Here is an 18,099-nt window from a genome sequence, read left to right on the forward strand (position 1 = left end):
ATTCAAGTTTTTCCACATTCTTAGGAAACTTACGATAGCATTTAGGCATGACTCCCAGTATTCTTCTCTTCCTGCTATTTGTCCAGATATTGTCTTGTCAGATGCAATGCTGCCTATGACTGAAATGCATTGTGGAAACATCTGCTTATTCACCAACTTCAAGTTTTGCTGCAACAAGTATCAAACCAGCAAAAATAAAATGTGCATGAGAAAGAGTAAAGTGAATATTTGAAGCATAAACCAATCAAATGAAAAATGCTTTGCTTGAAACTTGAATATTACTTGTGTGGAGTACTTACTAGCAGCAACAAATAAGTGCTGAGGCATTCTAAAGGTAATGTCAAAATACACCCTCAAATACACACTGAAAAAGTTCTGACAGTTGGATATATGGGAAGCCTCAGTATTAATTCCTTACCAGGAGACTTTCAAATGATGGTAACACATTGACCGCAAAGTCATTTCGACAATGCTTTTTAAACCTAATGGGGAAGAAATCAAATATTATAGCCATGTGCTAAAATAGCAAGAATACTCATCATCTTTTTAAAACAAAATTGCCTATGTATATATGCCTGTGTCAGCTTTCAATGTGAACGTTTAGGCTCAGCCAAAGGCTTTTAATAGTCCAAATTTATCAGCTAATGCAGTGTTGAGGAATCATGACTGACAATCACTTTGTGATCGTATCATTATCAAGCGTATCAGTTCTTGATACTTTCAATCAGGGGCATTTTAACTGTCTACCACTGAGATACTCAGAATAAACCTGGTCTAGCCAATTTGAGACCCGCCTCTCTTAACTTGCGGACTTCAGCAGACTTAGGTTTCACATGTCTTGGTGTTTCTTTTTAGTTTGCCTAGCTGTGAAAGGTTTAGTGAGCTATCCTTAGTCTGTTCCCTTCCTTTATTTATTTGATCGTGGGATGTGGGTATCGCTGGCTAGCAGCATTTATTGCCCATCCCTAATTCCCCTTTTTCAGAGGGCATTTAAGAGTCCATTGCATTGCCATGTGGGCCAGACCAGGTAAGGACAGCAGATTTCCTTCCCTAATGGACATTAGTGAACCAGATGGGTTCTTACAACAATTGACAATGATTTCGTGGTCATCATCAGACTTTTAATTACAGATTTTTACTGAATTCAAATTTTACCATCTGCCATGGTGGAATTCAAACAAGGGTCCCTACAGCATTACCCTGGGTCCCTGGAAAACTAGTCCAGTGACAATACAACTATGCCACACCACCTTCGTGCTCTCCACCAAAATGATTCAAGGGAATAAGATTAAGAGTTGGGTTATCCAAGTGTCCATGCAGCAACTAAAACAGTCTTAAAATAATGGAACCATTGGCCTTATAGGTTTTTTCCCTTTACCCATGAGGAAATAGCTAGCCGGACTCAACAGCAGTGCACAATGACAAGACTGAAATATTGAACTATGAAGACCTTCCATGGCTTTGCTTACGGTGAGTCTGGGATATAGAAAATTGATTAGACCATACTTAATGTGCACAGTTCTGGTCCCCATTATGTAAAAAAAGGATATAGAAGCACTGGAGAAGGCACATAAAAGCTTTTCAAAGATGATACCAGAACTGAGAAGTTATATCCATTAGAAAAGATTGAACAGCTTGTGGCTTTTTATTTTAGAAAAAAGAAAGCTGAGGAGTGATAGAGCTTTTTAAGATTATGAAAGGGTTTGATAGGGTAGGTGTAGATGTTTCACCTGTGGGGAGATCAAAACTAGGAGCATAAATATAAGATAACCAATAAGTCCAATAAAGAATTCAGGAGAAACTTCTTTACCATATGGCTAGGATGTGGAAATAGGTACCACTAAAGGAGTAGTTGAGGCAAATAGCATAGATTCATTTAAGAGGAAAGCCAGATAAGTACAAGAGGGAGAAAGGAGTAGAAGGTGATTTTTAAAACATTTTTAAAAAATCCATTCATGGGATGTGGGCATCGCTGGCTAGGCCAGCATTTATTTCCCATCCCTAATTGCTCTCAAGAAGGTAGTGCTGAGCTTTGTGAACCGCTGCCGTCCATGTTGATGAGGTTAGATGAAGCAGGAAGGGAGGTGTCTTGTATGGAAGATAAACACTAATATAGATCTGTTGGGCAGAATAGCCTGTTTCTGTGCTGAAAATACTATGTCATTCAATGTAAATTACAGACCTTCCAGGGCTCTGACTGTGGTAAATCTGATATATGCTGGCTTGCAGTGGTGATCAAATTACAAATAGGAAATCTCAACGGTGTTCGCTTCAGATATACAACAAGCAAGAACAGATCAGTTGGTGGACACTAGAAAATAATGGTCTCTGTTTCTGTGATCTGACTGGTCAAAATGACTCAATATACAACATTGCACACACAAACACAAAGCATTTAATAAGATAGAGCAATTAAGAAAGAGAGATGTACATTTTTTTTAAGCAGATAAATAAAATAAGATTACTTATTCTCAGGCACTAGGCTGGTGAGGATTCCCATGGCATCGCCAACGGTTTCATCAATGCAATTCATGAATCCCATTAGGATCTGCATCAACCTACACAAAAAGGCAATTAACAACAGCCAGTCAGGAAAGAAAGAACTCACATTTATATTGTTTCTCATCACAATCTCAGAACATCCATGAGTGTTTTAAAATCAATGGTTAAAAACATTCACATGTATTACACGGAGACCGCCATGCCGACTGATACCATCATTATAAACTAGGGCGCAGTGTTTCTAGTTGACTAATTGGCAGCAACAAAACTTCAATTCTTTTCACAATAACTGAAGTTTAATATTACATGAAACGAAAATAAAAATAGCTGGAAAAACTCAGCAGGTCTGACAGCATCTGTGGAGAGGAATACAGTTAACATTTTGAGTCCGTATGACTCTTCATCAGAACCCAGTTCTGATAAGGAGTCATATGGACTTGAAACGTTAACTGTATTCCTGTATTCCTCTCCGCAGATGCTGTCAGACCTGCTGAGTTTTTCCAGCTATTTTTATATTTGTTTCAGATTTCCAGCATCCGCAGTATTTTGCTTTTATTTTAATATTACATGGTTTGGCAGGGTAGATGCTGAGACCGTTTCCCCTGGCTAGAGAGTCTAGAACTAGGCTTATAGTCTCAAGGTAAGAGGTCAGCCATTTAGCACTAAGAAATTCGTCACTCGGGCAGTTATGAATCTTTAGAATTCTCTATCCCAGAGGAATGTGTAGATGCTCAGGCAATGAGTATATTCAAAAAAAGAAATAAAGAAAGACTTGCATCTATATAGCACCTTCCACAATGGCAGAACCTCGCACTTTACAGCCAATGAGATACTTTTGAAGCATAGTCACTATTACAATGTAGGAAACACGGCAGCAAATTGGCGCACTGCAAACTCTTGCAAATAGCAACATGACATTGAACAGGTAGCCTGGTCTTTAGTGATATTGACCGAGAGCTAAATATTGGCCAGGAAACCTGGAATGGTTCTTCTTTGAAATAGCACGGTGAGATCTTTTTGGTCCACCTGAGAGAGTAGAAGGTGTCTTGGTTAACGTCTCATTTGAAAGGTAGAGTTGATCATTTTTTGGGCACTATGGGAATCAAGGGATATAGGGATTGGACAGGAAAGTAGAGTTGAGGTAGAATATCAGCCATGACCTTACTGAACGGTGGAGCAGGCTCGAGGGGCCTTAAAACTTATTCCTGCTCCTATTTCTTATGTTCCTAATAGTGTTCAAAATAGTCCCAGCAGTCAATGAAGAAAAATATAAGAAGACTGCTTTTTATTTGATGTACTACTTTTACATAGAAGCATAGGACCCACTTTTATTAAGAAAATATCAATTAAGTTTCCAGCAGGAAACCTATAGAGAAGGAGCTTTCTTACCAGCTAAGCCATCTGTGCAAAATTAACACAGGAATGTCTTGGAGCCACTCCACTGGGGGGAAAAGAGGGGCCACATGAAATGGGTTTGAGACCCATAATGCCACACTGGTTACTCAATGTTATTTCAAGGCTGTCATCCTATGATATGATTTTCCTTCAATTGATAAAGCAATGAGCAATGGGCTCCTGTATAATTGGATCAGATCCCCATGACCAGCACTTTCGTCACCTGCATCAAGACATGTTAGATTAGGTGAATTTTTCACACCCATTTCAGTGGTAATGAGAAGATCTCTAATATTGATTAAACTCCATCAAAAATCTTTGAAAGCTATGAGGTTTAGAATTAAGATAGTAGCTTAGTAGTTCAACCAACTTTAGCCATTTAATAAGACCTAAATAAACTGCACTGGGAAACTGAGGTTACCAGGTCAACTGAAAGCATCAATCTGCCTACCTTTAATTTCCCTATACAACACAAGTATAAGACAATTATCCTTTTAAACATTTATAATCTTTGCTAACACAATGCCTTCTCGTTAAACAACACTTGAACTGCTTTCACATACTGACAATTTAATCGCCCCTTCCTTCTTCACCACAAAAGAAAATCTCTATTCACCCACCTACATGGATGGTGGAGAGGATTACCTGGTTAAATTCAGATTGCACAGCAGTAAACCTTTGCCATATTCCGACAATAAGTAAATGGATATTAGAGTTAGACATTCCTTGTAGATTCCACTCTCCTTACACGACAACAGATCCAGCAACTGTTCACTTGTACCAGAGGAAGTGATAAATAAACGTTGGTTCTCCTCTAAAAGCCAAAAAAGTTACAGATTAAAGATGCAAACAAAGTTAGCTAGCCGTTTTACCAACCCAGAATGAAATCTGTAAAATGAATGCCATTTATTTCACATTATTTCTGGCCTCTTTCTGTAAATGGTGTATGTCCTGGTATTATTTTTATCTCTTGTTTATGGGAAGAACTAATTCATAATCTCACCCGGCCCCCGGAGAGATGAATATTACAATTTGCAGGTTATTACAAAATACGAGAACAACCAAAGAGAAGAAAGACTATTCAGCCCATTGAAACTCCTCATTTTAGCACCTTCTCTGCTAGTCTGGCATGTTGACTGCCTTTATATCCAAGTCCTTATTGGCAGAATTTTTCAAATATGTATCACTTACAGAAAAGAATTCTCAGTTTTAAATGTACTTTTTCTGATTTATTTTCAAGTAATTATTCTGGATTTATTTCGACTGCACCAGTTAATCTTTTATATGCTGAGGTTCCCCTGCCTTAGCCGCTTTCTCTTATGAACTCTGCAATTTAAGGTCTTTGAATATTCAGGACATGATCGCACTGTCCGTAAACAACAGCTTCACTTTTTCTTAAACAAAAGCAGAAAGTGCTGGAAAAACTGAGCAGGTCTGGCAGCAACTGCAGAGACATAAACAGAGTTAACATTTCGAGTCCAATACGACTCTTCTTCGGAACCTTTACTTTTTCTTCCTTCCCTCTCCTCTCCTAGTTGCAGTAACTGAACAGGTTAAAATAAATCAGATGCAGATCCGTTACAAAAAGTGACTTTTTAACTGTGTAAGTATAGATAGGTCTAATTACCATTTCCACGAGAAACTGCCTGCCACAGCACAAGGACAGAAACACATAGCTCCACCTCATATGGTTCCTTCACTGAGCTGGTAAGACTCCTGTTAAAGACATGAATGATAGAAAAATGCATATTTCTGGCCTTTGCAAAATTATACAAATAAAAAAAACATTGGGTGTTCAAAAAATTGGAAAAGCAGTGAAAACTTTAGTTTACAAAAGGACAAAATTGATTGAATTTAGCTTGAAAAAAGCTACACAAAAATAAATTTCTAATATTTGTCAATTTCTTAACATTAATTATCATGTACTTTTGCAATTTTTCAACGTGTATTTATTATGGCCTGAATTTTTCAGTCGGCGGGCGGGCTTGATGGGAGCGGGTGGTCACAGAGCCGATCTCCTCCCGCAAACGGCTCTGCACAACCATTTTACGCGGGCGGGCCAATTAAGACCCGCCTAGCGTAAGACAGGAGCAGTAGCGCTACCTGTACGGGTGAGGGGAGGAGGGAGAGTCGGGGCCAGCATTCTTTAGCACATGCGCGCGAAAGAGTGCTTCAATCTCCCTGAGGCACGAACCTGCCTCAGGGAGATTGAAGCACTATTGAAATAAATAAATAAAAGAAAAATAAATTTAATTAAACATGCCCCATCTCATGTGACTTATATTTCAGAAAACTTTTTTACTTGATTCATAAAAGCTTTAGGAGATCTCATCCCGCTCGTGGATGAGGTTTCCTAAAAAACATAAAAAAAACCTTAAGGTTGGATGGGCAGCGTAAACAATGACATTAATTATTTCGTTAATGGCCTTAGTAGGCCTATCAGTTATCAAAACATCGCAAGACAGCATGATGATGTCGGGACACACACCCTACGTCATCGCGCATCATTTTACCCGCCGGCGTATTGGGTCCGCCCCTGCACGCCGACTGAAAAACTCAAGCCTATGTAAAGTATGCATCAATAAAGAGATAGGCTTTTATATGCATCTGGTAATGTGTGGTTAGTGCACATGTCAGTGACAGCTCCTGAATCTAAAGTGTATGTATGCTTGCTATAATAAAGGCAAGTGAATCTAAACTGGAGGCTGGAAAGCTGATGCATAATTATGCTGAGGTTGCTTTGAAGCCCAACTGGTGTGTGGGCCTACCTCCTTGAGGTGGTATCACAATGCTTGCCAAGGCTTGTCTTTCACTGGTGGAACTCAGAATGCACATCGCCATCATACCACTACTATTTATTTCTGCTGACTCCAAATAGCAGAGGCAGAATTTTTAGGTCGGCATGTGGATGCAGGTGAGCGCCCAACCCAATCGGACGCGAAATCACGCGAGGTGACATTGGGCGAGCATCCTGACATCATCCCGTGCATGCATGGTATTTCAGTCAGCAGGCGCACATAAAAGTCGGAAGTGCACCCGCTGACAATTATGAGGCGAGTTAGTGCAATTAAAGTTGCAATTGTCTCCAATTTTTCATGGTCCGTCCAACTTTACGGTTAGCAGACGGATGTATCAGCCAGGTGGACTTTGCATTTTTCATGAAATCTTATCCAAGGGTGGGATGAGGTTTCCATTATTAAGTACAAAGAGTAAAAATCTATGGACAGCATTTTTATCATGTCTATGTTCAGGTGATTGTTTGTGATGCTTGGATATTTTTCTCCTGTTTTCCCACCCCACCCCGGCAGCGCAGAGCGTGAAATCAGTCGAGGGCCGATCGCAGTGGGCAGCCCGTTCCCCAGCCAATCCCAGACCCACTAATCACAGCCGTCAACCTAAAAATTCTGCCCCAGGTCTTCCAGGCACTGTGGTACTTGGTTTAGTGTAAACTATAAAGGTTAATAGATGCAAAATCCTTTTCAGTATGTCTCTATGCTGTTTTTAATTTCCAAGCCTTTGGTCAGTCTCAGTGTTGGTGTTATCTATCCCTGCTATTGACAATAGTCATAGTCCCTTACCTTCTTATAATCTCATTGTCATTGATAATACTGAATCCATTACTTGTTCTGAATAAAGTCTGTTCAGTGCCTGCAACAGCAAATAAAGGATATAATCATGACAAAGTTTAAAAATAAACAAATGTCCTTCGGCCTTTATTACAGACAATAATGCATCAGTTTCCAAAAACAAGAGATGTTGGAAATACAACAGAAAACCACCCCCATTTGTAAATAAAGAATGAATTAATGTTCCAAGTTTATCAGGACCAAAACTAAGAGATAACCAAGGCCATTTTGCAGGACCAATCAAAACAAAGGAATGTGGAGGGGAGGACCAGGTGAAAGTCTAAATTCAGAGAACAAACCTCCTATCACAAAGAAACAATTAAAACTTTATTAGCAAATAAGTTTTTAAAAATCTGTAAAGAGATATAAAAAGCCCAAATTAGGACCTGCAAGTCACAACCTTCTGACTCAGATTTGGGAGTTCTGCCAATCCAATGAGGCAAACTGCTGCTTAATAATACACGGTTCCACAGAGTGAGCAGTATCCATAAAACCATTCCCCAGCAAAGAGGGCAGAGTACAAGGAATAGACAGGAATTTGTTTAATCTATATTTGCACAGTGAATGGGCTATTGATTTTGATTAGTTAAAAATCTCAAATGTTCTTCCATCCTCATGTTATTTTTTGTGTTTAATACTCTACAACAAGTTAAGGGTGACATTGCCCTCTAATCAAACTGAGGGGATTAGGTAGTAAGCAACATAATGGGGACTGACTATTGGGATGGTTTTTCTGGAATTGTTAGAAAAGACTGTAGGTAGAATCTGCAAAGCACTGGCAGATGTGAGTCTGGTAATAAAGTATTCCAGTCTTAGGATTGGCTTCTACTCGAACCTGTTTACACCAAATCAGAAGAATCTTCTCAGGTGGATTCCCTGATGCATGTTAGAATCATAGGGCTAATTTTTCTCTTCGGCGTGCGGGGGAGAGTCCCACACACTGACGTGCAAAATGACGCGCAGTGACATCACCGCACGTCATTCCGATCTTCCATTTGATGGGCGCGTACCGGAGTCGGCCATTCATAATCAAATTAAACAAATTCACAGGGCTGCCCATCCAACCTTAAGGTTGACGGGCAGGCGAAGAGCCCAGGCGGCCTTCGCATTTTTCATGAAACCTCATCCACGGGGCAGGATGGGGTTTCATGAAGGGTTTATTGAATTGATAAAAATGTTTATTTTTTAAACATTTCATGCACATGTCCCAGCTCATGTGACAGCATCACATGAGGGGACGTGTAAATGATTTTCAACTTTCTTTATTTTGAACTTTAAAACTGAAGTTAATCTCCCTGAGGCAGCTCCATGCCTCGGGGAGATTTCTGCGCATGTGCGAAAGAGCGCAGGCCCGACTTTCCCTCCTTCCCCCCGCCCACACTGGTAGCGCTGAGTGCTACCAGGTGTGCAACATGCTGGGCGGGCCTTAATTGGCCCGCCCACGTAAAATGGCAGCGCAGCCGATCGTGGACAACGATCGACTCCGTGCCCACTCCCAACCGGCCCACCAGACAGAGAGAAAATTCTCCCCAAAGAATCTTGGCCTGTCATGCCGGCTCTTTGAAAGAGCTGCTTCATATAGTCCCTCTCACCGGCTTTCTCCCCATAGCCAGGCAAATTAGTCCTCTTCAAAAAGTACATGTCCAGTTGCCTTTTGAAAGTTTCTGTGGATTCTACTTTCCAGGTAGTGTTCCATGATATGGAACTGAGTCCTACAAACCAGGAGGAGGTGAGCTTCAAACCCACACTTTATGCTAAGTAAGTTGATCTCAGCTGTACAAGTAGTAACAGCAGTATAACTGGCCTCAGCATCCCAGGCCAGTGAAGAAAAAAAATCCTTGAGACACATGTAGAAAAGTGAACATGCGAGTTAACAAATGGACTAGGTTGCATGAACTGACGAACACCAATCATATACAATATTCTCTGCTCACATTGCCATCTTGCCTACACTGAGGTAACCAAATGCAGATGGTTTTGCTGAACACCTCTGTTCAGTCTTCAAGCATGGCCCTGAACTTCTCTGGTCAATTGCCATTTTAATTCTGTCACCCATGCATTGTGACCTCTCTACTTTCCGCCTCCTACAATAATCCAATGAAGTTCAACAGACACTCCAGCAGCAGTGCCTCATCTTTGATTAGACACTCTGCAACCTCACAGACTCAACATTGAGTTCAACGATTTCAAATCATTTCTATTTCTTATTTTTTGGTGGTGGGGGCAGCAGGTGTTGGTAAGGATTCTGCTGTTAATTTATTCACTCCTGCTTTCCACTCTATCACAGACCTTAACATCTTCCAGTACTGACAATAGGTCGCAGGCCTGTAAAGTTAACCATCCACAGATATTCAGCAGTAAAGGCAGTATTTCCAACATTTTCTGTCTATATAGCACCAATTATACCTTTCATTCAGCTGTGTATCTAATATTAATACTACCGCAATGGGATACCATCTCAAAAATGAGTGCATTTAGGTAGCTCTGTGACAGTTAAGGGCACAACTGCATCTTCAACTTACACTCCTTCATCAGCTCAGTCAGTAATCTCACACCACCAAGGTAGAAGAGAGAAATCTTATTGGGACTGGACAGTTTCTTCAGTACTTCATGGGCTGTTGTAGTGTTCACATTGCCCCGTTCAAACTCTTCCACAACTTCTTTCTCCTGCTGCTCTTTTTTTTGAGCCAGCTCCAGTAAATTTGTATATTCTAAATTTTAAAAAAGATTTCCTGTCAGCAGTTAGAAAAGTCAAATGTTATAAACTACAGTAGACAACAAATCAGCACATATTCTGAATTTAACTACTAAAGTTGTGTATACAGTTTTCCCAATGTCTCAATAGGTAAATGCATTATGTGTTGTAACAGCGACCCAGGAAATTTCCAGTTCAATATTTGTTCTTTTCCAAGTGGCAGTAAATGAATTCAATGCTCCCAGTGCCAGAGAACAGAAACTCAGTCAGTCATGGTTCTTGCTCCAGATTGCTATCCAGTGATTCTTATTGGAAAAAGTGTGTGTTTTGGGATCGGTGAGACTGAGACACCACCTGTACTCAAAAGGCCCCACTGATACTCAAGGCCTAGGTTCTTGAATTAAAAGTTAATACAGCAGGAGAGACTAGATAATGATCTGGAGTAGGAACATGGCTGATTTTTCTTATCCCTGGTTTTGGGGCACTAAGACCCTTAATGCCCATTAAGGGAACTCTCTAACCAGTATTTCCAAACAAGGAATAGGCAAACAGGGAATAACTTAGTCGAGGCAAATAAGAACACACATATCATTCTTTATATTTTGGACTGTATAATTGGTTAATGCTTCTTAAAGACAGCAAACCTTTCTTGTACCTTTAACCAGCTTCTCTCGATTTGGATCAATTTCTAAAATCTTCTGATAGCATTGCCGAGCCTGGGGAGGAACATAATCTCATTTAGATCACAGTATTTCTCACTTTCAGCAACACTGACCTTCTGAAGACACAGAACAATGGGCACACAGGATTGACTATACTGCAATGATCAAAATGCAATAATTGCAACAGTATGCTCATGAAGACATCTGTACCCCAAAATACAAGTACACCCATGAAAATACCTCCTTTTATAAACATTAGTTAACCTCATTTGGTGCTACTTATGTCAATAATACACTGTTTTATAAGAACAGGAGCATTATATAAGGAACCGCATAATGTATTTTTCTACTGCAAAGGTCAAGGTACGTCCTTTAAAGCCACAAGGGCTAACTGCTGTTAAGTAAACACTGGGTGAGGTCAGGGTTCAATTGCTTTTCAATCTGCAGGTCACAACTAGCTTTCTTTCTCTTTTTTAGGTCTCGTTAGTAAGGCCACTTATATATCAGATATAGTCACATACCACAGTATTAATAGAGAGAACTTTATTCATGTCTGAAACCATTTTCAGAGTATTTCTATAAGCTGGAGTTTTGATCAGTAATTACAGTAATTCCCAATTATAGGTTTGCTTTGTAATTCAATTAAATAAACATAAATCCTTTCTTTCTATTTTCAATGCTTTTCCACAAAGTGCCTATACTGCGGAAATGCATTATGGTCACATTGACTGTAAAATGATTGTAAACCTTAATTGAATGGAGCATTGAAAAAGCAGACAGTTGTGTGATGTCCAAAACTGGAAACTATACTTAAACAAAAGTAAATGGTTAACTAGCTTTAGTCTATTTGAATCCTAAACATCTGCCTAGTCTTTGTTTATCTGTGGTGACTGTTAAAATGACAAAGGAAGATTTATCTGTAGCACAGTCTCCTGTCTTGCAGGCCGAAAGTAAAATGCTAAAAGCAACTTCAGCAATTTAAAGCAACTAGATTTTTAATCTCATTCATTGCATTAAACGTCAATAGAAAGCTGTAATAATGTAAATTACTGAAACAATCTTACCTCCTCATACTTCTTTAAGCTTAGGTTAGCCTTTCCCATGTGGACGTATGCCTTTACACAATTCTCATTGCACTGCAGTCATAAAGAGCAGCACGTTAAATGACCAAGTGTAATATACCAATAGCCTACCTAGACCAGTTTGACTGTGGCGATCACTCATTAGGCTAGTTATAGGGTTTCTTTAGGATTCGATGCAAAATTTAGACTGTCACTTCAGTGCTGTACTGAGAGGGTGCTGCCACATCAGTAGTGCCATCTTCTGGCTGAAGCAGTAAACCGAGGCCCTTAACAAAAACAAAAATACCTGGAAAAACTCAGCTGGTCTGACGGTATCTGCAGAGAGGAACACAGTTAACGTTTTGAATCCATATGACTCTTCAACAAAACAGTTCTGCTGAAGAGTCATACGGACTCGAAACGTTAACTGTGTTCCTCTCCGCAGATGCTGTCAGACCTGCTGAGTTTTTCCAGATATTTTTGTTTTTGTTTTGTATTTCCAGCATCCGGAGATTTTTGCTTTTAACTGAGGCCCTATTTGGTATTAAAGATCCTGTGGTAATTTTTGAAAGGCCTGTATGGAGCCCTTCCTATGTTCCTCCCTCAGTTACCACCACCAAAACCATAAATGATTTGGTCGTTCATCTCACAGCTGTTTGTGGAACTGTGCCTGTGTGAATAATTAGCTACAGATCAGCAAATGCATTTCAATATAATTATTGTACGTTTTATTGTATTATTATATTTTGGAATGTTTTGAAGTTACAGAATATAATGCTACATAAATGCAAATTTAGTTTAGTTCTGTAAGAAGGACTCTTGAATAATCAATCACTGCATTGAACGGATCAAAGATACTATATAACTCAGGGGTAAAGTGAAGGGTAACTGTGGAATACCCACTCATTCAGCAAGTGAGGAAGATTTAACAAATTAAGTGATATGGTCCAAAGAGAGTCAAAATGTTGCATTATTTATACAATAGATTCTGTATTCCTCAATGGCCATACTATTTATAAATAATAAGAATATCAGAAATAGGAGCATGGAATAGACCATTAAGCTCCTCCACCTGCTCCGTCATTCATTGAGATCATGGGTGATCTTCTATCTCAACTCCACTCCCCTCCTCTGGCCCCATATTCTTTGATTCCTTCGTGTCCAAAAGAAAACACCTCTAATTTCTCCTTTAATTCACCTAATTCTGATTTGGATTAGCATGAATGCTTCAAGATAATGCAACCTTTAACCCTGGTGTAATAAGACTGACTAACTATAGATCATCAATAGATCCAAACCCTCCCCCACCTTATTCGCAGCCATCTTCAAGATACCTTATAAAATTATGAAACAAAAAAATTTACTGTGACTATTTGTGAAGTTTAAGCAGCACCCATGTACTTAATTCTGTACTAGGAATGTATATTTTTCATTTATTATTTCAACATCTGGTCAACTCATCTTGAAAATATGGTAAGTTTCATTTTCTACTGAGCTTGACTTGTTTATTGATTCAGAACATTCTCAAGATGACAGCCACAGCACGTCTGTGGTGAATGAAAGGATCAATCATGTTATTCTGCAGGTATTTCAGCCTCTGAGTGCCTGCACAACAATAAGAAAACAGAACAATCCCAAAAATTCTAGCAAAAAAATTCTAATTAGATAACAATGAACACAAGGCCTCTGCACTCTGGGAATTCATGACAGCAGCAATTAGTCATCTTGCAAATTAAGGCTCAGATCACATGCACCACTTTTCAATTCAAATAGTACCAAATGTGATATGAATTTATGAAAGAAGCTGGAATTTGCCATTCAGGAACTCGCTCTCTGGATCCAAAGGCTGTTACAAAGGGTAATTAACTTATTATGGACATTTTACATGACACTTTCATTGTTTAATTAGTATTTGCCAATATTTTGTGCTTCATATATTCCCTATTCACTATAAATAGTTATTTGAGCCCAAAAACCTGTGTTTAGTATCCACCAGTCCAAAGCATGTGATTGCACAGCACCAACAACAACTTACATTTGTGTAGCACATTTAATGTAACAAAACATTCCAAGGCAATTCACAAGAGCAATTATCAAGCAAGACAGGACCAGAAAGATTATTGAAGGTAGTACAATTTTTAACCCTGGGACATACATCGTGGAAAGGGAATGGCTGCTGAAAAACAATTCCCAGTTGTTGAGTTCAACAATGTTGAGTTAGTATATTCATGAGAATTGCTGCAAAATTAGTGAGAAAATAGTTTCAAAAGAACCTGAAATTGGAACAGTTAGCCACTATACACACTAGTTAGAAACATAAAAAAAGTATCATACTCTTAAATTTAACTGTTCTCACCTTCAAGGCCCACTCACAATCTGTAAGTGCTTCTTCATATTTTTCTAGTTTGATATACGCCTGAAAATAGAAACAAACAGACATTTGATGACGATAAAGGACATTTAACTAAATTATGGCAACTGGTTCAAATCCTAGGAGACATACCAAAATTAGGAAAATTTAGCTGTGAGAAAGCCAGACAGAACCTTTTCATCCAAAAGAAAAGAATAGAACTGTGAAGTAAGTCACCAGGAAAGACTATTGAAGTGAGTAGTTTAAATGGATTCACGAGAGGCTTAACAGTATTTCTGGAAAGAAGATGCATGAATGTGGTGAATGGAGAGAAGCCTCGATGGGCCGTATTTCCTATCTGAAATTATTTTTACCTTCCAGGGTGACTTAAAGGAAAACTCAAGATGTACTACTACTGTCAGTGCTGAATCTTATTATATTCCTTCACAGTTTCAACAGTAGTGCTGTACTGAAAACTATGTTCAGAGCAATAATCTATGTTGCTCAACTTTGTTCTTAAAATGGGTTGGAAAAAGCCCTTCATCTTTCACATAAGTGAACCAACTTTTTGCTGACGCACTTGAAGAAGTTTGTCTAAATTGAGTTACTTTAGTTTGCAAGCTTTCTTGGCCGTTGCAAACTTTCTACTTTTTGCACCTAGTGTCAACATTAAACAGCCCCTGGGCATAATTAAAAGCTGAGTAAAGTACAGTGTATACTGTAAAATTGGGAATATCATCCCTCAGCTGCGACTTTTAAATCTACCTGTTTTGGCAGTTAAAATTAGCGTTAAAGATCCTCTGGTACTATTCACAGAACAGCAAGGAGTTATCTCATGTCATAGACCACAATCCTCCTCAAAATAAAACCGTCCAATACAAATTAACTGGTCTTTCACCTTGCTGCTGTTTGTGGGATTTGGTGTGCAAAATGGCTGCTGTGTCTACAAACTCAGCAGTCATTAACCGCCAAAGTAATTCTGCTTTGAAACATTTCTGAGATGCATGGCAAAGCACTGTATCTAAGACTCATTTCTCTGACAAACCAGCTTGTAGCAGTAGCAACCGAGGTTGAATAACAGGTCCTGTACCCTTCTCAGCCACGAGTGACTTGTGACCCTGGGTAGAAAATAAATTTTGCAGCCTCACAAAAATTACATACAAAAACACCCAGCTTTCTTCAAAATCCATCTTTATAAATTATTTTCATAAAGCAACAATTCCAGAGCACAAGTGGCAATTAATGGTTAAACATACCTGTGCTCGATTGGTGTATAGAGCCTGAAAATCTCTCAACTTTTCCAGGCCATCTGTATAGTACTGCACAGCAGTTGCATAGTCCCCCTTGTTGAATGCTGCATTCCCTTTATCTTTCAATGCTGCAGAAGAAAATATTAATATTCAAAACAGAAAAGTAGAATAAAAATTAATATTGTGTCAATTTTTCCAGAGCGGATTAAGGATCTTAAAAGATGGTGGAAGCTTCTGCTCACCTTCAAAAGCCTACTTAATACATTCTATTTCTTCCAAGCTTCGTTAGTCTATAGCTTCTATTTAATGTTTATTCCCTCCTCCCTTTTAAGAAACACACTGGAACATTTCATTATATTAAGGGCTCTTTAAGTACAAGTTATTGTTCACAGGGAATGATACAAAACTAGATCCAACTATAAACCCGCAGTACAAAGATCCAGAAGGGAAACATATAGAATCATAGAAATGAATCAAGTATATTTAGTTAGTGGCCAGTAAATATTACTTAATAGAACACTTTTGACTTGTGGTTGGCCTTCTGTATAATCCAGAGTGCATCAAGAATCTCTATTTGCATAAAAATATTATTTATTATAATGATACAGGACAGAGCAGCAAAGTGGAGTTCATGTATAAGATCAGCCACAAACTTACTAAATGACGGACTAGGTTTGAAGGGACATATGGCTTATTCCTACTCCTGTTTCTTATGTAATAATTATTGCAGCATTGAAAGTTGCTTACCATTGGCGAGCTTCTGATTTTTCCTTCTTCTCTTCCCTCTTGCCTCTGCATCCCTCTCGAGAATTGTTAAGAAATCCTCTTAAAAAATGTCACAAATAAGTATTTAGCAGAGGCAAACCTAAGCCTGTTACCATTGTGTAAGTGGCGTTTTCTTAAGGTGAATTTTTGTGTTAAGTAAGGTTGTTAATGCTGTGGGGGGGGAATTTTTTTTCGACTGAGGCATAATATCAACATTAAGCATCACAGGTTCAACACAGTATAGTATGCCTCAGCACCTCCCTCAGAAAACACCACCCACTGGACAAACTACCTCATAGCAGACTCCCCAAAACTCATTCGAGTGGTGGGAAAACCAACACAATTGCCAACTGACATTCAAACTCAAGTCTTAAATAGGAGACGGCTACACCTAACCTTGGAATAGATCACTTATAATTTGTATATCTTAATGTAGTACTGCCTTAAAACCATGCATAAACCTAAGTCACAAAAGATGTTTTTTAAAAGTTCATTACCTTGGTACATCTCACTGCTCTCCAATCCCTGCAAGAAAAAGATTTTTAAAATGTCAGTAACTGTGGTGAGCAATGTATAATTTTTAAGTTGAATTATATATTTTTTTATGCTAAGGAAAGTAGAGTGGTTTCAGTTTCATATAGGTTTGGTATGAGCCTTGGTGCCTTGACATCTGGATGAACTGGTAACTAAAAGGTCAGGTCTGCTGGGTTTGTTTGTATACATACATTTTTATTGAGGTTTTACAACCTCTGAGATTAAAGAGGTGGGTTAAAAGTTTAGTGATTCGGGAAAACACAAAGTAGAAAAAGCTTGACTGTTGCTTACCGACAGTGCTCAAGTGACACACACACAGAGAAAGACAGGGAGAGTTCAGTGTGTGTTAGAGAGTGAAAACAAAGGTTTTCAGCTCCTGAAGATAAGAAATACTATAAGGCTACTGAGAGACTGCTCTGCAGTTGAAGCAATAGGGAGTTGAGAGTGCGGTATTGGGTGTTCCAGGGAGAGATATGAGTTGGGTGAAAAGCATCAATGAATGCTCAAGAATTCATTGGAAGAAAATTGTTTGCCAATCCCGAGCAAGGAGCCTTTGTGTCAAGCTAGTGGTAACTCTTCACTAGTGTATGTGTCTGTAAAGATACTGCTGGGTAAAGGAATTTTGGGAAATTGAACCATCTTCTTGTGCTCGTATTGAGATCTTTCCGACCTTTTTGCCTGGTGTAATATAGTGCCTGGTGTAATATAGTTCATTTTTCTGGTTTTAATAAATATTTTATTGTGTGTGTTAAAAGTTCATCAGCAGATTCCTGTGAATTTGTTCAGTAACTTTCCTCCAGTTTCTAAAAGAGGTTAGTATGTATCTATCCCCTTCCCGTTTCTTCCCCATCCTTTTTGTTTTTTCCAATAACTTATATAGATTTTTCTTTTCCCACCTATTTCCATTATTTTTAAATGTATTTCCACCCATTGTTTATTTCTACCTTTTGGTATTCCCCCGCTCCACTAGAGCTATCTGTACCTTATCTGTCCTGTCTTCGACTCTTAATTAGCACATTCCTTTAGATAATATCACCACCTTCAACACCTCTTTGTTCTTTTGTCTTTGACAGCTTTTGGTATCTCCACCTATCCCTGGCTGCTTGTCCCAACAAACCCCACCCCTCCCCCCAACTTAAACCAGCTTATATTTCACCCCTTTCCTATTTTTACTTAGTTCTGTTGAAGGGTCATGAGGACTCAAAACGTCAACTGTGCTCTTCTCCGCCGATGCTAACAGACCTGCTGAGTTTTTCCAG

At 38.9% G+C, this 18,099-nt stretch overlaps 1 protein-coding gene across 5 annotated transcripts in view; it reads right to left on the reverse strand.

Moving 5' to 3' along the window:
- Window positions 1-18,099, reverse strand: part of ttc12 (tetratricopeptide repeat domain 12) — a 50,458-nt gene that overhangs the window by 14,161 nt on the left and 18,198 nt on the right. For 4 of the 5 annotated variants that reach the window (XM_041174064.1, XM_041174062.1, XM_041174065.1 and 1 more), the window contains exons 3-15: window positions 16,804-16,831; window positions 16,289-16,366; window positions 15,548-15,669; window positions 14,298-14,357; window positions 11,945-12,016; window positions 10,874-10,934; window positions 10,046-10,234; window positions 7,476-7,545; window positions 5,525-5,613; window positions 4,543-4,711; window positions 2,466-2,558; window positions 419-482; window positions 34-168 (exon numbers count right to left, since the gene is read on the reverse strand). In XM_041174064.1, the coding sequence (XP_041029998.1) occupies window positions 34-168; window positions 419-482; window positions 2,466-2,558; window positions 4,543-4,711; window positions 5,525-5,613; window positions 7,476-7,545; window positions 10,046-10,234; window positions 10,874-10,934; window positions 11,945-12,016; window positions 14,298-14,357; window positions 15,548-15,669; window positions 16,289-16,366; window positions 16,804-16,813 (1,212 nt within the window). In that variant the 5' untranslated portion in view covers window positions 16,814-16,831. The remainder of the gene's footprint in view (window positions 1-33; window positions 169-418; window positions 483-2,465; window positions 2,559-4,542; window positions 4,712-5,524; window positions 5,614-7,475; window positions 7,546-10,045; window positions 10,235-10,873; window positions 10,935-11,944; window positions 12,017-14,297; window positions 14,358-15,547; window positions 15,670-16,288; window positions 16,367-16,803; window positions 16,832-18,099) is intronic. The other variant, XM_041174063.1, reaches the window with a different exon arrangement.

Source organism: Carcharodon carcharias, chromosome 25, assembly GCF_017639515.1.
Source record: "Carcharodon carcharias isolate sCarCar2 chromosome 25, sCarCar2.pri, whole genome shotgun sequence".
Classification (NCBI taxonomy): domain Eukaryota; kingdom Metazoa; phylum Chordata; class Chondrichthyes; order Lamniformes; family Lamnidae; genus Carcharodon; species Carcharodon carcharias.